The sequence below is a fragment of the Monodelphis domestica genome, chromosome 6 (genome assembly GCF_027887165.1).
Source record: "Monodelphis domestica isolate mMonDom1 chromosome 6, mMonDom1.pri, whole genome shotgun sequence".
Taxonomy (NCBI): Eukaryota; Metazoa; Chordata; class Mammalia; order Didelphimorphia; family Didelphidae; genus Monodelphis; species Monodelphis domestica.
In genome coordinates, this window is record NC_077232.1 from 9,298,094 (window position 1) to 9,319,322 (window position 21,229).

The window sequence follows — 21,229 nt, forward strand, 5'->3', positions numbered from 1 at the left end:
TGCAAAGCAGTAAGGGTGCTCAGAGTTCTGTGGAACGTTGAAGTGGGGGCTCTTCTCTCATTGGAGCTTGGTGAAAGAGGCTGCTAGCCTCTGGAGCTCTCGGTATTCCTTGGGTCAGTCTGGGAATACTAGGATCAGAGTTCGGCGACTGGCTGTGCTCGGAGAGCTATTACCACTGAGAAAAAACAAGATCTTTCTTTTTCTCTGGGCTCTGTGGGAAACCCAGAGCCAAGGCCGTGCTTCGGCTAGGCCTCAATCAAGCTTGCTCTTGCTGGCCCTTTGATATTTTGGAGACAGTTCTAAGGACGATGTACTACTCATAGGGACATTAGACTAGACTCTTTAGATGAGGAATTGAGTCTTTTAGTCAGTGTGAGACAGGAGAGTCGCCTGGGTCTTCCCAGGCCCGAAGAGATGCTCTGCCGCGTCAGACGGTGGGCAGAATCCCCTCGGAGGTAGAAAACCCTCTTTCTGTCCTTATACCCTTTGCCCATCCTAAGAGCTTTGGTTTCCAGGTATATTAGTCTCCACAGTACTTCTTACTGCGCAAGGCCCAGAGGTGAAACCGAGTAGTACCAGACCAGCCAGCTGGGCTTTACCGCAGCACAGCAAACTGAGGACACTCGTGGACACATCACCAGAAGTATTGATCCTTTAAATACCATCCGCACAATCTCCGGGAGAAGCCCCGAGCATCCACGGCAAACCCGCGCCCATGCCCATGGCCTACCCTAGGGTGAGCCTCATGCTCTACCGATACACACACAGGACTCGGGTCCTCTTGCTTCCTGCCTCCTCAGGCACTATTTCAATCCTCCCCAAACAGATGACCTCATGTCCCATCAGGTTATCCCGGGAGAGGCCAGAGGCTCAGGAGCCACCTTCCATCATAAGCTTTATTCCTGCCTGGCCAAAGTCAAAGCAAGGGTTTAAATAACAGAAATGGGGCCTTGTACGAGGAGGGGCTTGGTACACAGGGTTGAATTCCATGGAATGGAGCAGAAGCCAAAGCCGGGAGGGTCCAGGGGTCCCTCAAACCCCCAGCCACCTGCTTCTAGGCTTGGGGTAAAAGGGCTCCTGTGGCCTGAGGCTGCCCTCCTGAAGGCCTCACACAAGCAGGTGGGCCCAGCCTTCCCCCAAGCCCCAGCCTCCCTTCCCATCCCCAGCCATGTTATATGCCCTGGGCCCCCTCTGGTATGGTCCTCCCAGTCCTGTGGGCTTCTGAACTCGCTGAGCAGGGTCACTGGCTGAGGGATGGTGTGAGAGGAGCCTTCTTGGGCTCCTGTTCCACAGGACCTACGGAGGGCAAGGACACAGTAACAGGAAGGGCTGGGAGGCCTGAGCTGTCCCCCATTATACCAGCTGTGCCCCTCCACCTGTACTCTTCTCCAGCTCAGCCGCCCCTCTCCTCCCTGCGTCACCCACACTCTCCACTCCACACCCAGGCCTGTCTCACCCTCTTGATCAGCAGCAGCTTCTGGTCCCTCCAAGATATCAGCTGAGCCATCCCATCCTGAAGGGGACAGGGAAGTTTGGAATGGGAGATCTGCCCAGAGGCTTGGGATAGGGCTCATGACAGAGGCCCAGCAAGGACTGGAAGCTCTCCAAAAGGTGGGGGACCCCAGAGCAGTGTCTGGGGCAGAGGAACATGGCCATCTCACCTCTGTTTCCAGAACCGGGTGATCCCAAAGGCCCAGGGCGACGCTGACGGAAACGCTGGCGGGGGGAATCCCCAGGGCTGAAGGATTCAGAACCCCGCACCACAGGAAACCGGGAGCTCAGCCTCCTCCGCTGTCCAGATGAGGAGGTCTCCTCTCGAAGGCAGAGAGAGCTCTGGGCCCTGCGCATAGGCCCTGGGGAAGCTAGAGCAGGAGAAAGGCAGAGAAATGAGGAGCATCCCAGGGTAGGAGGGGACCTGGCAAAAGCAAGGAGGAAGAGAGGAGGGCAGAGATGTGAAGATGGGATTGACTCTCCTCTTGCCTACTTTTAAATTTAATCAACCAAAAGTGAAGATACCCCTACTTAACACTAAGTAGAGGGCATTCACAAACCTCTCACATTAGTGAGATGCACCTCCAGAAGCAACTAACTGTGCCCCTGGGCAGTGGTAAGTAAATTTAAAGACTACAATTGGTCCCCATAAAGTGGAGGAAGGGATGGGAAGGGACATGAAAAAGGACTATAAAAGAGGATGAATTTCTTGTCCAAGTGAATGTTTGGCCTGAATCGTGGGCTTGGAAGATCTTGGACTGAGGCTGCAGTCTTGGGGCTTTGGCTTCACTTGGACCTGGGGACTCTAGCACTTGAACTGCTTCTGGTAAGACTGATCTTGGATCTTCTCCTTTTGGACTTCAGATTGAGTGAGTTAAAAAAGCTGACCCTCCTTTCCTGGCTTCTGGAGAGTTTAGTTCCTGAGAGGCCTCCCCTTTTTGGAGGAGGCCACATGGGTTGAACCCTTGCTTAATTCAATACCAAGGCCTCTGGCTGAGTGGTTAATGAGCCCTGCATGGGTTGAGCCAGACACCAGAACAACATTTAGGGTGATAGCCTGGATTTCTTACTCTATCCTCTTTCACATTTTTTCTATTTTCCCTCTTTTTTGTAAATAAAGCTGCTAAAATGTCATTTTGACTTGAGCTGTAATTAATTTTTAAATCAGCGACCACATGCTCTTATATTTAGTCCAACCATAAAGTTAATCCCTACAAAAATCAAGCAGCCTATCCCACCTGGGTCCCTGGACCCAAAGGGTCTCCTTCTCCACTCAGTTCCCCTGGGCAGAGGAGCCAGACCTTTCCTGAGGATGGATGATAATAAAAGAAGAACTTCTGAATTTTGGTGGGAATTAGCCCAATTCTACAAGGCTATGAGTTATTCTTTTGCAGAATATAAGCTCCTTGAGGGCAAAGACTGTTTCTATACCTAGCACAGTTGCCCTACAATAGTAGGTGTTTAATAAATGTTCATGCAATTGAATGATATTAACAGTCAAAGGAGATAAACAGTCTTCAAAGGAAGAAATTCAGTCTATCAACAACTAAAGGAAAGACTGCTTAGAATCATGAATAACAAGAGAAGGCAAATTCTGTGGTCTTTGTGGTGTCTCCTCACACCCCTCAAAGAAACAGGCAATGTTGGAGGGGCTGCAGGAAAGTAGGCAAACAACTAATATGCAGTTGGTGGAGCTGAGAATTGTTCCAACCATTGAGGAGGATAGAAAATATACTTTAATTTTTTGTTTTTATGTTCATTTTATTTTACTTCATTATATATATATATATATATATATATATATATAATTTATTTAATTTAAAAGAGGCAACTAGATAGCACAGTGATAGAGCACCAGGCCTAGAGATAGGATGTCCTGACCTCAGACACTTTCTAGCTATGTGACCCTGGATAAGTCACTTAACTTCCATTACCTAGTCATTAACTCTCTTCTGCCTTGAACCAATACTTAATATCAATTCCTTTTTTTTAACCCCTACCTTCTGTCTCAGAATAAATACTGTGTATTGGTTCTTTGGATTTCCAATACTTCCTATGATTAGCCAGTGAACTTGAGGTTAGTTGCTGCCTTTTGCTTTTCATTGGATCTTTAGTGTTTGGCATAATGCCTGGCATATGGTAAGTGCCTAATAAATGTTCATTGACTGGTTTGTATATAATAGGCAGTTAGTACTTACTGAATGGAATTGTATTGGCATAATACAGTAATCCTGTAACTGGGTATTTACCCCAAATCTGTTGAAGATAGAAAGTAGGGCACCATGTAAACCAAAAGATTAGAACCACCAATTTTAGGGATACACACACACCCACAAAACAAGTTAAAAATGAGAAACTGACCGAGAAAGAAAACTACAGACCAATCTCCTTAATGGACATAAATGCAAAAATCTTCCATAAAATACTAGCAAAAAGTCTTCAGCAAGTTGTCACAAGAATTATTCATTATGACCAGGTGGGATTTATACCAGGAATGCAAGAATGGTTCAATATTAGGAAAACTGTCTGCATCATTGACCATATCAACAAGCAAACCAATAGAAGTCACATGATTACCTCAATAAATGCAGAAAAAAAACTCTGACAAAATACAACACCCATTCCTATTGAAAACCCCAGAAAGTATAGGAATAGATGGGCCTGTCCTCAAAATAATAAGCAGTATTTATTTAAAACCATCATCAAGCATCATCTGTAATCGGGACAAGTTAGAAGCCTTCCCAATAAGATCAGGAGTAAAACAAGGATGCCCATTATCAGCTCTATTATTTAACATTGTACTAGAAACACTAGCTGTAGCGATTAGAGAAGAACAAGAAATTGAAGGCATTAAAATAGGCAATGAGGAGACCAAGCTGTCATTCTTTGTAGATGATATGATGGTCTACTTAAAGAGTCCTAGAGAATCAAAATAACTTCAGCAGAGTTGAAATAAACTCCCATAAATCACTAAATATTTCCAACACAACTCAACAGCAAGAGTTAGAAAGAGAGATTCCATTTAAAATCACTCTAGGCAATATAAAATGTTTGGGAATCTATCTGCCAAGACAAACTCAGAAATCATGAACATAACTATAAAACACTTTTCACATAAATAAAACTAGACCTAAACAACTAGAAAAAGATTAATTGCTCATGGGTAGGACAAGCTGATATAATAAAAATGACAATCCTACCTAAATTAATTTACTTATTCAGTGCCATAGCTATCAACCTACCAAAATTTTTTTACAGAATTAGAAAAAAATTATAACAAAATTCATCTGGAAGAACAAAAGATCAAGAATATCAAGGGAACTAATGAAAAAAATGTGAAGGATGGGGGCCTAGCGGTACCAGATCTTAAACTGTACTACAGAGCATAATATGATACAGGCTAAGAGATAGAAGGGTGGATCAGTGGAATAAACTTGGGGTAAATGACCTCAGTAAGCTAGTGTTTGATAAATCCAAAGAGCTCGACTTCTAGAACAAGAACTCACTGTTTGACAAAAATTGTGGGAAAATTGGAAAACAGTACAGGAAAAATTAAGCTTAGATCGTCTCACACCCTATACCAATATAAATGCAAAGTGGGTAAATTACTTAAATATAAAGAGGAAAATAATTAGTAAATTATTAGTGAATATAGAATAGCAAACCTGTCAGATCTATGGGAAAGGAAAGAATTTTAAACCAAGCAAGAGATAGAGAACATTACAAAATGTAAAATGAATAATTACAATTATATTAAATTTTTAAAAGGTTTTATACAAACAAAACCAATGTAACCAAAATTAGAAGGGAAGCAACAAACTGGTGAAAATTTTTTATAGCAAATATCTCTGACAAAGGTCTAATTTCCCAAATATATAGGAAATTAAGCCAAATGTACAAGAAATGAATCCATTCCCCAATTGACAAATGGTCAAGAGTGCTAGGGGCCATCAAGTCACAATGTTTTGACATGGTCACTTGTGGAAACCAGGAGGTCACAAAGTGGCTCCTTGGAAGGATGGAGACACTCACTCAGCCCCACTCTGTGTGACTTCTCTCACCAACATCCCTTACTATTAGAACTGCTGTGATCATTGTTTTCTCCCAAAATGATTTTCTTTGATTGTCCACAAGTCTAAAGCACCTCACAAGTTAATGAAAAAGTTGACCTCTAGCTATGCCGCCTGTGATGAAATCATTTATCTTTTGCAAAAGCTTTGTGTAGGTTGTCAGAATCAAGAGTAACAATATAAGTATATAGAATGACTACAGTATGTTAATCAAATGATTTGTTAAAAGTTAATGTATCACTTATCCAATTATCTGCATTTGAACATGTATGTTGAATAATGTAGCTGTGTGCCAAGAAAGTATGTAATCATTGGGTTATAAAAATAAAACCAACCGTGGGCCTAGCAAAGCAGTTCTGTGAAAAGCCTGGCCCAGGCTGACACTCCCAACTATCTTCCATCACTCATTTATTCCTTCATCACCACACCTAGTCAAGGACCCCTGAAGCCCTGAACAGGGTGGGACCTGAGACCACAGAACAAAAGATATGAATAGGCAATTCTCAGATTAAGAAATCAAAACTATCAATAATCATATGGAAAAATGTTCTAACTTCCTCCTGATTAGAGAAATGCAAATCAAAACAACTCTGAGGTACCACCTCACACCTAGCAGATTGGCCGATATGAAAATAAAAGAAAATAATAAATGTTGGAGGAGATGTGGCAAAATTGGAACACTAATGCATTGTTGGTGGAGTTGTGAATTGATCCAACCATTCTGGAAGGCAATTTGGAATTATGCCCAAAGGGCTTTAAAAGACTCCCTGCCCTTTGATCCAGCCATGCCACGGCTGGGTTTGAACCCCAAACAGATAATAGGGGAAAATACTTGTACAAAAATACTTATAGTCATGCTTTTCATAGTGGCAAAAAAATGGAAAATGGGGGGGGTGTCCCTTGATTGGGGAATGGCTGAATAAATTGTGGTATCTGATCGTGATGGAATACTATTGTGCTGAAAGGAGTGAAAAAGAAATGCGATGACCCAGGACAATCCTGAGGAACTTATGAGAAAGAATGCTATCTACATCCAGAGAAAGAAATGTTTGAGAGAGACACAGAAGAACAACATATGACTTATCACTTGTATATATGGGTATAGGATTTGGGGTTTGGACTTCAAAAGACCACTATTGCAAAAATGAATAATATGGAAATCAGTATCAAGTGATAACATTTGTATAACCCAATGGGATTGCTTGTCAGCTCTGGGAGGGAGGCAGAAAGAGGGAAAGGAAAGAAAACAAATATATAAACAGGAAAAATATTTTTTTTAATTTTTAAATGAGAATCCAAGTGCATATCCATTGAAAAGGGAATGAATGACTGAACAAAGTATGTTATGTGGATGTCATAAATAGCATTGCCCTGTAAGGGATTCAGAGAACCATAGGAAGAGTTATATGAATTGAAACAGAGGGCAGAGTCAGGATGGTGAGGGAGAAAGAAGCCTTTTTGTCTAGCTCACACGGCACTCTTCCTCCACTCTGACCAAATTCTGATGCAAGTCAGGAAGTCACAGTGAGTAATTTTCCAAGTTCAGGGAAGATTAGAGAGCCAGAGAGATATGCAGACACTAGGGATAGGGAATGACATGGGATAGAAAGAGGGCCAAGATAGAGTGTAAAACCAGGATACCAATGCCGAGGAATATTTCAACCTTTGTTTAAATGATTGTCAAAAAAAAAAAAAACTTTGCATGTAATTGGGAGATATTTAATTAAATTATTTTTTAAAAAATTTAAGATGTCAGAGGATCTCTGAACTAGCACTGGGTGAAAAATCTGGAAGCTCTGTCACCCAATTCTCCAAATCTGGATGCTAGATCCTGGGAAGAGAGTAATGGTCCTAGACACAATGGAGCAGGAACCCTCCCTCATTGTGTAATAAGCAAGAAATAAGTTCCACAGACACTTCCCAGCTGAGTGACCCTGGGCAAGTCACTTGACCCCATTGCCTAGCCCTCACCACTCTTCTGCCTTGGAGCCAATACACAGTATTGATTCCAAGATGGAAGGTAAGGGTTTATTTTTAAAAAAAGAAGAAGAAAGAAAGAAGTTACAAAACCATAACTGAGCCCAAGAACAGAGGAAGGACTCAGTTCTGAATTTAGCCTAGCACAGAAGCCTGAAGTGGAATAAACCAAGGTAGGAAACCAAGACCAAAGGGAGGCCTGCAGTTCGGGCACTCTGAACCTGCAAAAAGGTGGCTGAGTCTAGCAGCCATCTATGGGAACTTGGCTACACACAAGCCAAGAGGCCCAAACCCGGGTCAGAAATTTGCAGAGCTCAGATAGGAGGGGAGTGAAGAGACCTCTCCCTGAATCATATCATCTGGGAGCCCAGAAAGCTTGCAGGCCCCCAGCCTGAGCTGTGAAAGCAGCAGCAGGACATAAGGGACAGAAGCTCAGGTCAGACCCACCACCATGACCGCAGAAGTACGCAAACCCCAGCATAAATACTGAGCCCCAAATCAAGAAATAGACTGGAAGGATGAGAAAAAAAAAGAACTTAACCATTCAGAGATATTTTGATGACAAACTAAATATATAAATACAGAAGAAGAGAATGACTTGAAAATTTCTACAAGAAAAGCCTCAAAGAAAAATTCAGACTGGATAGAAATCCACTAAGAATCCCTAGAAGAGTTACAGCAAGACTTTTCTCTGTTTTTGAGGGACTTTTGTGCTAACTGACTTCTAAAATCAAATAAGAAAAAATATCAAAAAAGATGATTAATAGCTTACAAAAGGAGATTAAAAAATCTTATTGAAGAAAATTAGAATTGCCAAATGGAAAGTTAATGACTTCATGAGACAACCAGAAACAATAAAATAAAGTTTTAAAAGGCATGGGAAAAAAGAGAAAAAAGTATTTCATAGGAAAAACAAATGAACTTAAAAATAGATTTAGGAAAGATCATTTAAGAATCATTGGAGGACCAGCTGGTAGCTCAGTGGATTGAGAGTCAGACCTAGAGATAGGAGGTCTTGCGTTCAAATCTGGCCTCGGGCACTTCCTAGCTGTACCACCCCTGGGCAAGTCACTTAACCCCCATTATTTAGCCCTTACTGCTTCTTCTTCACTGGAACCAATATACAGTATTGATTCTAAGGCAGAAGGTAAGGGTTTAAAAAAAAACATTGGATTTTCTGAAAGTGATGAAGAACAACAACAACAATAACAACAAAAGCTAGACACCATATTTTAAGACATCAAAAGAAAACTGCCGAAATATCTTAGAACTAGGGGGCAAGTAGAAACCAAAAGACTCCACTAATTATCTCATTAAAGAAAGCCCAAAATGAAAACTTCCAGAAATTATAGCCATAATCACGAGCTCCCAGCTCAAGAAAAAAATACTGTAAGAAACCAGAAAGAATACAAGTACTACTGAGGCACAGCCAGAATCACACAAGAGTTAGAAGCTGCCACCATAAAGTTATAGAGGGTTTACAATATGATTTTCTAGAAGCCAAAGGATCTAGGCTTACAGCCAAGAAAAATCTCCCCAACAAAAGTGAGTTTAAATGGGGGACTCTGGTGGAAATGGATCTAAAGGACTTTCCAATATTCCCAATAAAAAGACCAGAGCTGAGTAAAGTTGACATATAAACATAGGATTCAAGAAAAGTATAAAAAGGGAAACATAAGTGAGAAATCACAAGGATTGTATTATTAAATTTTTATATCATATGTTATACATATAATATATAATTAAATCATAAGGCTAAACTATTTTCATTCTTACCTTTTATTTGTAACCCTCTTAGAACTTTATCATCATCAGAAATCTTAGAGGGAGTCTAGTCTAATTAAATAGGGGTCCTGGGAATGATTCTTTTCTGTTTAGATACTCTCAAAAGAAGAATAGAAGAGTGGGGAAGAGGAATGTATTGGGAGAAGGGAGGAAAGGCAAGGAATCATTTCACATAATAGACAACGTTTATGCAATGAAAGGGACAGTAGTGATGCAGTAGATGCAGCATTGGGCTTAGAATTAGAAAGACATCAGTTCAGAGAGGTTTTCAGGGAACACTTGAACATTATTCTCATTTTAACTAGCTCAAGAAAGGAATAATGCACAGACACACAGGTTGGCACAGAAATTCGTCTTACCCAAAAGGGAAGCAGAAGGAAAAGGGATTAAGGGAAAGGAGGTGAAGGGTGAAATAATATGGAGTATAGATTAAGGGACACAGTAGTCAAAAGCAAAACTAACTGTTAAAGAAGAGATAGAGGAAAAAAGGAAGGAAAAGTATGAAAGAATATGATGAAGGGAAATATAAACAATCATTACTGTGGATGTGAATGGGACAAACTCACCCATAAAATGGAAGAGGAAAGCAAACTGAATTTAGGTACAAGAATCCAACAATATAGGCAACCAGGTGACTTAGTAGATAGAAAGTCAGGACTGAAAATGAGAGGTCCTGGGTTCAAATCTGGTTTCAGACACTTCTTAGCTGTGTGACTCTGGGCAAGTCACTTAACCCTAATTGTCTAGTTCTTATTCTTCTTCTGCCTTGGAACTGATAATTAGTATAATTCTAAAACACACACTTTTTGAAACAGAAAGATACACATAGAGTCAAAACAGGGGATTAGAGAAAGATTTGTTAAGCTTCATCTGAAATTTTAAAAAGGTAGGAGTAGCAATTATGATCTTAGAAAAGCAAGAGCAAAAATGTACCTAGTTAAAAGATATAAACAGAGAAACTACATTTTACTAAAAAGTAAGAAATAGGAACAGCTAGGTAACACAGTGACTAGAGCTCCAGAGTTAGAATCAGGAGAATTTGAGTTCAAACCTGGCCTCAGACACTTCCTAGCTGTGTGATCCTGAGCATTCAACCTCAATTGTTTGCCCCTTACTACTCTTCTGTGTAGTATCTTAGTATATCTTAGATACTTAGTATCGATTCTAAGGCAGAAGGTAAAGGGTTTTGTTATGTTTTTAAATTAATATAGCCTCTAAATTCTTAAAGGAAAAAATAAAAATTGTAAGAATAAATAAAGAGTAAAACTATAATGGCAGGAGAACCCCAATTTACCCCCTCTCCAACATAGATAAGTCTAATCATAAAATAAATAAGAAAGAAGTTAAGGAGATGAATAAAATTTTAGAAAAGTTAAATATGACAGACCTCTGAATGTAAATAGAAAGGAATAGACATACTCAGCTAAGCATGGCACTTTCACAAAAATCAGTCATATATTAGAAGATGAAAACTTCATAAGAAATGCATAAAAGCAAAAATACTTAATGCATCTCTTCCTACCATAATGCAGTAAAGTTGCATTCAATAAAGGGCCTTTGAAACATAGATTAAAAATTAACTAGAATCTAACTACCAATATGGAAGTGTATTTTGCGTGACAATAAAAATAAAATTTAAGACACAAAATAGAGGCTAGTGGAGGGAAAATAACTTGCCAAAGGCATTTAAATGCAGAGAAAAAAAAAGAAAAAACCTAACTAAATCTTTAAAAATGAGTGGGTCAAAAAATCATAGAAACAATAACTTCATTAAAGATAATGACAATGATCAACTGTCAAAGATTTAGGTATTTTCAGCAATGCTATGATTCAGGATAATTCTGAAAGACTTATGACAAAGAACGCTCTCCAACTCCAGAAAAAGAACTGCTGGAGTTGGAATGTAGATCAAAGTATATTATTTTTCACTTTAATTTATTTGTATTTTTATTTGGAGGTTTTGATTTTGTATGAGTATTCTCTTATGACAATGACCAATGTGGAAATATAACTTGCATGATATTACATGTATAAATGATCTAAATCAAATGGCTTACCCTAACTGAGAAGAGGGAGGGAAGGGAGGAAGAAAGACAATTTGGATCTTATAAGTTCAGAAAATGTAAGTTGAAAATTTTTGTTACATGCAATTAGGGGGAAATATTTTAAAAGGATAGTGAAAATGAGACACAATACCAAAATTTGTGGGATACAGCCAAAGAGATACTTAAGAGAAAATTCCTCTCTCTTAAACACTCATGTCAAAAAAAAGAAAGAAAAAATCAACAAACCAGGCATGACACTAAAATTTGTGAAAATTTTATAGCAGATTTTAAAACCCTAATTAAGCAACAAAACTAAAATTCTGAAAGTCAAAAAAGAAACTGACAAAAATGAAAGTAAAAGAACCATTTGACTAATAAATAAAATTATTATATGAATTATTAAAAAAATTAAATGGATGCCATTAGCTAATCTGATTTGTTTTAGAAAAGGATTAATTGATACAGAGGGGAGTAAATTGACCAGAAGGGCAATATACTTCATGATTACAATAACAAATGAAAACAACATTGAAAGGCAAGAGGATCCTGACCAAATACAGTGACCAAGATGGGCTCCAAGACAGCTGAGATCAAAACATCTTTCCTTCCTTTTCCACTAAAAAAATGGTACTTTGGGGAGAATGGAAAGCTACATATACTTCTGGCGATGATTTTATTCCTAGCTAGCATTTATGCAGTGCCTTAAAATTTGCAAAGAGCTTCACAGTCATTCTCCCCTTTTACTCGCTCCACAAATCTGAGGGAGGTGCTACTTCTCACAGATGAGGACTAGGGCCCCTAGTTTTTATTCTGTGCATTTCTCTTGCTTGTGCTGGTGTCTTTATTGGGGGGGGGGGGTTAACTCTTACTTTCTGTCTTAGAATGAATACTGTGCATTGGTTCTGAGGCAGAAGAATGGTCAGGGCTGGGGAACTGATAATAATGGTACATTATCAACGATGGACCAAATGGCAAATTATTATCCGCTTTGTTATCGATCTTGCCTCTGACACTTAACTAGCAGTGAGACCTTGGCCAGGTCACTGAACGACTTCTCAGAGATTCAGGCAATTCCCTAAGAGTTGCAGCTGTAAGACAGGTGGCAGAAGCCATAGGTCCAGGGGGCTCAGCTCCAGGCTTTGTTTTCTCTTACCCTCGCCTACTAGGCTTAGAAAGAACGAGCTCTAAAGTGGGGTGAGGACAGCCCAGTGGGAACAGACAGGGCCAGACGAGCCCCCCACTTCCGGGATCAAACGTACCTGCTTCATTGGCCTCTCTGCCCTCGGGGAGCTCCAAGTCCAGGGGGCCTCCCAGGCTCTCCAGGCTGCCAGCTCCCTCAATCCCCGGCCGGGGTCCTCCCTGGAGGCCACCTTCCCTCCTGTGTCTCATCAGCTTTTTGACTTTGTCGGCCAGCCAGCTGCCTTTCCTTGGGGGGAAGAAGGCGCGCAGATGGGGTCCAGGGAGCAGGGTGACTGGGGTCCAGAGGGAGAGAAGGACGGGACAGAGAGAAGGGCCCACAGTGTGGACATCTCAGGCCATGAGAAGCAAGGCCACAGGGGAGGACTCACTTGGTCCGGGGCAGGGGTCCCGGCTCCAGCACCCGGTATTGGTCCATGATCTTTTCCACCAACTTCTGCTTTTCTCGTCTTAGAGCATTGAGCTGGTCCCTGCGAGAGGATGGGAGTTCTGGAGGGGCTCAGGGCAATCTCAGGCTCTCAGACCTAGACCTGGCAGGGACCCAGGTCCTCCTTTTACAGATGAGGAAACTGAGGCCCAGAAAGGTAGAGTAACTTGCCTGGGCTCTCTAGCATAGAATTTTAGAAAAGTTAGATATGACAGATCCCTCTCAAACCCAGAGGGACTCGAACCCAGGCCTCCCCAACTAAATTGAGAGCTCTCTACTATCCTACCACTTCCTAGGGTAGAATGGGAGCCTGGCCCGGTGACTTGGGGGGGGGGGGTCTAGGGGTATGGGCAGGGCCAAGGAAGAGGGCCAGGGAAGAGGGCCGGGAAAGAGTGGGCAGGATGGGCCAGGGCTGAGTGGCGCTCACAGGTATTCCCGCTGTTCTCTGTGTAGGTGGTCCCGGCTCTCCAGGCTCCGCTCCATGAGACCCCGGTTTTCCCGGCTCAGAGCCTGAACCTCAGCCAGCAGCTGCCGATTCTCTTCCTCCTGTGCAGCCCTCAGCTCGGTCAGCAGCTGCCCCCGAGCCCAGACCAGAAAGGATGAGCTTGGGAGAGGCCCTGAGCCCCAGCTGAGAGCCCAGCTTCCCCGCAGCCCCGAGCCTCACCTGGCACTGGGTGGTCAGCTGGCAGACACTTAGGTCCAGCCTCTGGTTGGCCTCCCGGAGGCCCTGGCCCTGAGCCTCTAACTGCGCTCGCTCTAGCTCCAGCCGGGCCAGCCGGCCCCGCAACTCACCCCGTTCCCCCTGGAGCTCCCCACGCTCCCTGGATGCATCAGCTAAGGACACCTGGGCCCTAGGAGGAGGAGGGTGGCGGGGAGAAACACTCACCTTCCCTCCACCAATAGCAGCCCCTGCCCCAGCCTCCCACACCAGACAGACCCAGGAGATGCTCTCTGGCACAGAAGATGCCCAAGGCCCGCTCTCTGCAGGGGAGATGAAGAGGGGTCCTCACCCCCCGGGAGCCGAGGGCAGAGGATGGAGAAGCGGACAGAGTCTGGCGTAAGGGGGTAGCTGGAGGCCGTCACCTCTCATGCTCGCTCTGCAGCCGACGGAGCTCCTCTTCCAGGCCCTTCTGATGCAGCCTGTCCTGGGCCAGCCTTTCCCGTTCCCCCTGCAGAGCCACCTCCTGGGCCTCCATCTGGGCCCTTTGGGCCAGCAGCTGCTCATGCCTGCCAGGTTGGGGGAAAGGAAGCAAGTGTGTGAGAGAAAAGTACCCCCAGCCCTCAGGTTGATCCCTTTCCCATCTCAAAGGATGGGAACGAGACCAGGATCCTGTGGGGGAGGGGGAGAGAGCAGGACCAGAGCCGGCCCACAAGGCAATAAAACTGTGCCCCCCCCCCTTTGATCCAGTAACATCACTCTTAGGTCTATTTCCCAAAGAGATAAAGGGGGGCAGCCTATGTGCACAAAATATTCATAGCCTGCCCTTTGTGGTGGAAAAAAAAATGGAAAATGGGGGGTGCCCCTCGATTGGGGAAGGGCTGAACACATTGTGGTCTCTGACAGTGAGGGAGCACCATGATGAGCTGGTCAATTCCAGGAAAAGCTGGAAAGACCTCCATGAACTGATGCGGAGTGAAAGGAGCAGAACCAACAGGGGAACATTGTACACAGAGACATTGTAGCACAATCGAATGTAACTGACTTCTCTACTAGCAACAGAGCAATACCCAGGACAATCCGGAGGGACTTGGGATGAAGAATGGGATCCCCCTCCAGGGAAAGAACTGCCAGGGTCAGATGCCGATCAAAGCATGCGATTCTTCACTTCAGTTGGTGTTTTACTGGGGGGTTTGGGTTTTATCTGATTATTCTGGCACAACAATGACCAGTATGGAAATATGTTTTGCCTGATCATACATGGATTACCCAGATCAAACTGCTTACTATCTCTGGGAAGGGGGAGAACAAGGAGAAAAGGAGAGAATTTGGATCTTATAATTTTAGGAAACAGGTTCAAAATTGTGATTACATGTAATTGGAAAATAAAATATTAAAAAAACTGGAGGAGTCCCCTAGACACCTCAAACTCAACATGCCCAGAACATGTCATTATCTTCCCTGCTTCCTAATTTCCCTATTACTGTCAAGGGCAGTACCACCTTCCCAGTCCTATGGGCCCGCCGTCGTGCTGTCATTTTCTACCCTTCAATCTCACTTCCCCATTCAGTCAATCCATTGGTCAACCCTATTGCCATTTTCTTCCTGTTCGCCACATCTCTGTACTCCCAGCCCTGGTTCAGATCCTCCTCCCCTCTTTTCCAGGTTATTAAAATAGGTTCCTAACTGATCTCTGTGTCTTAGTCTCCCCCTATTTGCTTTCATCCTCCAGGCAGGTGCTGATCACATCACTCCCCTATGTGGCAAACTCCAGTGGCTCCAGGATCAAACACAAACTTTTGTGTTTCTGAGAATTTCTGAGAATTCTTCACAACCTGACCTCTTCCGATCTCTCCAAACTTCTTAAACATCATTCTCCACACACTCTGCAAGCTAGGCCAGTGATGGCAAACCTTTTAGAGACCGAGTGCCCAAACTGCACCTTCAGGCCCCATGTGAGCCATCCCCTTACTCCAGACAGGAGAGGGAAGAAGCACTCCTATTGGACTGCTGGACAGTGGGGTGATTGATGTGAAAAAATGTCCTCAGGCATAGTAGAGAGGGGAAAGGAAGCAGCCCTCTCCGGCACACATGCCATAAGTTCGCCACCATGGAGCTAGACCTACTATTCCTCACGTGACAATCCATCTACTGGAACCATCCCCTCTACATTGACCAACCCCCGTGCCTGGAATGCTTTCCCTTCTTATCGCTGCCTCTTAGAATCCCCATGGCTTTCTTTAAGATAGAGGCCGATAGGCAGCACAGTGAATAGAATTCCAGGCCAGGAATCAGAGCACTCATCTTCACGAGTTCAAATTCATCCTCAGACACTCTAGCCAGATGACCCCAGGAAAGTCACTTCAACCTGTTTGCCTTAGTTTCCTCATCTATAAAATGAGCCAGAGAAGGAAATAGCCAACCAGCCCATAAGAAAACCCCAAAATGGCAGACACAACTGAACAATAGCTTCTTTAAGATAGCTCAGATGCTACCTTCTGCCCATTCCTAATTCCCCCCACTCCCAGCTTCTAGTGCCCTCCCTGCTACTGTGGCCTCCATTATGTACTATTTTCTTAAAAATAATGACTTCTAGGAGTCTTCTTCTTCCCTTAGGGCTACCCTCCTTGAGCACGAGGCTGCTATTGCCTCCCCCTCCCTTTGGATCCCCTTTAGAAACATTTTTTCCAAAGGCTTGCTGTTTAACTGATTTCATTTCCCCCAAGGGGACCCTCAGATGGACTCTTCCAGCCCTAAGGTGCAGGCACAGATGGGGAGCAGAGGTGGGAAGAGGCCACAGACTCAGCTCACCTGCCCTGCAGCTCCTTGTGGGACAGCTCCAGCTCTCTAAGCGTGGCCTTCAGCTCCCGATGCCGGCCCAGGAGTCCCTCCAGCTCAACCTCTTGCTTCTGCTGCAGCCGCCCCAAAGCCTCATGGTCCCGGAGCAGCGCCTGGTGCTGGACCCGTGCCTCCTCCTGCCCCTGCCGGGCCCCTCGAACCTCCTTGTCCAGAGCCCCCAGCCTCTCCCGCAGCTCTTGGCCCTGTGTCTCCAGCACGGCTTTCTCTGCCTGAGGACAAGTTAAGAAGAAATCGGAAGAGGAAGAGAAAGAAGGAAGAAAAGAGGAAAAGGAGGAAGAGGAGAGCCTTCCTAGAACCCTGGAAGGGTTAGGATCACAGATCTGCAGACAGAAGGGACCTCAGAGGTCCTCATTTTACAGAAGGGGAAACTGAGGCCCCAGGAGGTGACCTGACTTACAGAGGGCATGCAGAGAAGCAGGCGCCCCACCAATCCTAGGCTGAACCCCTCATTTTAAAGAGGAAAAAAAAAGGAAGATTCAGGTAAGTGCCCAGGTTACATAGGTAATAGGTGTCAGAGATGAGCAGGAAGCCCATTGGGCAACAGCTCAACTATAATAATATAGTAGAAAGATCACACGCAAAGGTCAGGCCAGGTTTATCTGAGGAACGTCGTAGGTCTGACACAAGGAAGACAATAAACATAATCAGCCACTTTAGTAATATGCAATTCAAGGCCAGGTAGATGCCGAAAAGGCCTTCACAAAATCCAACATGCATTTCCATTTAAAAAAGCATAAATCATAGAAAGAAACAGAACTTTCCTCAATGTAGCAAGTAGTAGTCATCCCAAAGCAAATATCACATGCAATGGAGAAGAGTTAGAGGTCTAGGCACCCCGAGGAGACTAAAAAGTGAGCTAGAGACAAGAAGACAAGAAAAAGAAGGGGAGGGTAAGCATGAGGGGCGTGGAAACAGTGATCACTTTGCCAACAACATAATGGCATCCCAAGTTAGAGAACCCATAAGAGTCTCCCCAAAATGAATTTAAATAATTAACAACTTCAGCAAAGCTAAAGGATAGAGGATAAATCCACAGAGGGCATCAGCATTCTTACATATAGATAACCCATGAAACATAGCAAAAAGAGCTGGGAAAGGGGGCACCTGGGTGGCTCTTTGGACTGAGAGTCAGGTCCAGAGATGGGAGGTACTGGGTTCAAATCTGACCTCAGACACTTCCTAGATGTGTGACCCTGGGCAAGTCACTTAACCCCCATTGTCTAGCCCTTACCACTCTTCTGCCTTAGGAACGAGGAGGAGGGAGAAGAAGAAGAAGAAAGAAGAAGAAGAAGAAGAACAACAACAACAACAACAACAAAGAGGAAGGAGGAGGAGGAGAAAGGAAGGAATTTTCTCTTGGATTTACAGAAAGGGAAAGACTTCGTGCCTAAACAAGTAAAAATCACCCAAAATAAACTAGATAATTTCAATTATAGTAAATATAAAATTGTTCGCATAAACAAATCTATAACAGTAAGGATTGGAAAGGAAAAAAGTAATTAGAAAAGAAATCTTTGTGATGAGTTCCTCTGATGAGAGCTTCAGATACGAAAGAAACTGACTCAAATTCACACAACTAAGAACCATTCCCCAATAGATAAATGTTCAAAGGATATGAGATGGAAGTTTCCAAAGCAAAATTCAAGCTATCAACAACTATGAAAAGCTGCTCTAAATCACTAACAATTAGAGAAATTCAACAAATCTGAGGTTCCATCTTAGCCCTATCAGGTGAGCAAAGATAATTAAAGATGAAAATGACCAGTGATGGAAGGGTTGTGGGAAAACAGAGACTTGCAGGCACTCTCTAGGTGGAGCTGCCAATTCATTGGTCCAACCATTCTGGAGAGCAATTTGGAACTCTGTCCAGAAAAGTTACCAAACTCTGCCCGCCCTTTGCCCCAACTAGTGGGCCTGTATACCAAAGAGATGCACAAATATTTATAGAGGTTCTTTTTGTGACCACCAAAAAGTGGGCACTGAGAGGGTGTCCTCTTGGGGCCCGGCTGCACAAATGACAGTCTGTATGTGAGGGGATCCTGCCATTGTGCTGTAAACAATAATGAGGCAATTTCGGGAGTTGTCGGTCATGTAAACAGATACAGAGCAAAGTCAGCAGACCCAGGAGAATTCTTTCTGCAATGGCCACATCGTAGAAAAAGGGGCCTTGAAAGACTTTTGAACTCTGATCAAAGCAATGAGGCAGGAGGCCAGATGAAGGGAAATGAAAAGGCGTCTCCTGAAAGAGAAGTGCCGACCTTCCAATACAGGACAAGCCGTGTGTTTTCTGGCTCACACAAAACATTTTTTTTGGCCAGGTTTTTGTTTTGTTTTTGAAATTGTTTGCCAGAGGGAAGCGAGGAGGAGGAGATTCGTTTCTTTAATACTTGTTATTTGAAAAATAAGAAGGAATTTTTTTTTCATAAAAGAAGGGAGAGGAACAAGTCCCAGGGCAGGGAAGGATCTGACCAGGACGAAGGTCCTCTGTTCTTGGGTTCTGGGCTTCCCTTGGTGGAGAGAGAAAGGAAGAAGGAAGGTGGGAAGAGAACAGGAGAGGGAAGGGAGGAAGCTGAAGACTGCAGAGGAGCTGGGGGTCACAAGTTAGGGCCAGAGGGGAATTCAGGGCTCACCTCCTTTTACAGGATGAAGCCCAAAGGTCTCGAAGGGAGCCGAATGCCGCCATAGGCCAATGGGCAGAAAGAAAGGTCCCAGAGGGCAGAAGGGTCTCACCTGGAGGCGGCTGCTATACTCCTGACTCTGATGATTCTGTAGCTGCAGTTCCTGGACTCGTCCTTGCAGAGTCCCCACCTGTCCTTCCAGCTGCCGCAGCTGTCCCTGCAAGGCAGCCTTCTCGGCGGCCAGGGCTGCGTTCTGCCCGGGGAGGAGAGGCACGGTCACCTTGGGCCAGCTCGCTTGTCCTGGCACTGCCCTTCCCAGACCCCACTCACACTGCGTTCCACTGTGATGAGCCTCCCGCTCAGGGTCTCCTGCATCACCTCCACCGCAGAGGGGGCTTCCTTGGCTCCCCCAGGCCCGTGAGCCTCCTCTGCCCTGAGCCCCGAGGAAGCCTGGCGCTGGAGCTGCAAGGACAACCGCCCGGCGAGGTCAGCACCAGAAGGCTGGAAGGGAGGCCAGCTGGAGACCAGGATCCTCGCCTAGCCTGACACACACACCGGCTACACCAGTACATCCCACAGACATATTCACGCTCTTTCCCAGGGACATGTGAAGTCCTGGAAGGTAGGACCTGCCCCGGCCCCTGGCACGGGGTCATAGAAACAGTCAGGGCTTATCCGTGGGCCCATCGATCCATTAGGAACTCTAATGAGCCGCTGAATGTACATGAAAGGGTCTCGTGCCTCATTCCTAGGAAATGTGGGGCCGCTCCATCAGAACATTGAACCCGATACCAAGTGACAGTGCACAGAGAACCCAGAGGAATTGTGGGAAGGAATGCGAATTGCATAACCATGAAAAATACTTTAAAATAAATACATTGGGGCAGATAGAGAGCCAGGCCTAGAGACGGGAGGTCCTGGGTTCCAATCCGGCCTCAGACACTGCCTAGCTAGGTGACCCTGGGCAAGTCACTTCACCCCTAAATACTCAGTATTGATTCTAAGGCCAAAGGTAAGGGTTTTGAATAAATAAATATTTTTTTTTAAAAGAGAACATCTAGCCCTATAGAACCTGACTGGGCTTTCTAGAAAGAGGATCTAGAAGGACAGGGATCTGGAGACAAGGGAGGTCCTGCAAGCTAATGTTCACCATTGTGGAGGAACCTTGTTCTCCCTGGCCACCAGACCTACTGTGCGCCAGGCATGAGGAGACCTTTTTTTTCCCTCAAAATAAAGCGTTTCCCTGAGTTTAGTGAGCGCCTGTCCCTGGAGGGCCTCGAGGAGCCCCAGAGGGTGCTCTGCTGAGGACCATGTGGCCAGCCATCTCTGGGTGGTTAGATTAGGCTAGATGGCCCAGATGGTCCCTTCCAACTTGACACAGGGCTCTGAGTGCGAATCCTCCCTCCGACACTGACTTCCTACTTGGCCTTGAGCAGACTAATGAGTCTCTGCAGATCCCAGTTTCCTCATTTAGCCAATGGAGAGGTTCGACCAGGCTTTTTGCACCTAAGAAGGGATGGACGCCGACTGCTGAGAACCAAGAGGAAGGAGGGACTCAGGCGCAGCGGGAGAACCCTCTGGGCCTGGCCCGTCCTGCAGGGAGGGGGCGCCGCGAGCACTGAAGGCTGAAGTCCCCCCCTCGTTGGAGCCGACGGAGTGAAGGCGCAGGCGATAGCAAGGCATGACAAGGATGTCAAAAGGAGAAGCATCCACCTTCCGGCTTGGAATCGGTGCCATGTATGGGGGGGGGCTCGCCCAGGGTCCCCCAGCTGGGCAGTGTCTGAGGCCAGATTGGAACCCAGGACCTCCCGTCTCTGGGCCCGGCTCAATCCACTGAGCCCCCCAGCCGCCCCTTAAGAAGATGAAGGACCTGAAGGGGCCAGGAGGAAAACAGGCAGGGAAGGGGAGAACCTCACCTGCTCCTCCAGGCCCCGCACCCTGGCCTTCAGGGCCCTCATTTCCTCACTCTTGGCAGCCAGGGCGGCCCGACTCTCTTCTTCCAGACGTCTTTCCAGAGCTTGGCACGCCCTGCCCGGGAAGGGAGAGGACGGATGCCCGGCGCGCCGCTCGCACTCCGTCCCAGCTTTCGGAAGCCGGACTGC

The 21,229-nt window shown here is 45.0% G+C and overlaps 1 protein-coding gene across 1 annotated transcript in view; it reads right to left on the reverse strand.

The window, feature by feature from the left end:
* Positions 1 to 878: 878 nt before the first annotated feature.
* CCDC88B (coiled-coil domain containing 88B) overlaps positions 879 to 21,229 on the reverse strand; it is a 28,600-nt gene continuing 8,249 nt past the window's right edge. Inside the window, 12 exon segments of the mRNA XM_056803729.1 lie at positions 879 to 1,296; positions 1,457 to 1,513; positions 1,662 to 1,862; positions 12,628 to 12,794; positions 12,937 to 13,035; positions 13,420 to 13,565; positions 13,657 to 13,843; positions 14,076 to 14,219; positions 16,462 to 16,718; positions 19,240 to 19,380; positions 19,458 to 19,589; positions 21,044 to 21,225. Coding sequence (XP_056659707.1) covers positions 1,241 to 1,296; positions 1,457 to 1,513; positions 1,662 to 1,862; positions 12,628 to 12,794; positions 12,937 to 13,035; positions 13,420 to 13,565; positions 13,657 to 13,843; positions 14,076 to 14,219; positions 16,462 to 16,718; positions 19,240 to 19,380; positions 19,458 to 19,589; positions 21,044 to 21,225 — 1,769 coding nt within the window. The 3' untranslated portion in view covers positions 879 to 1,240.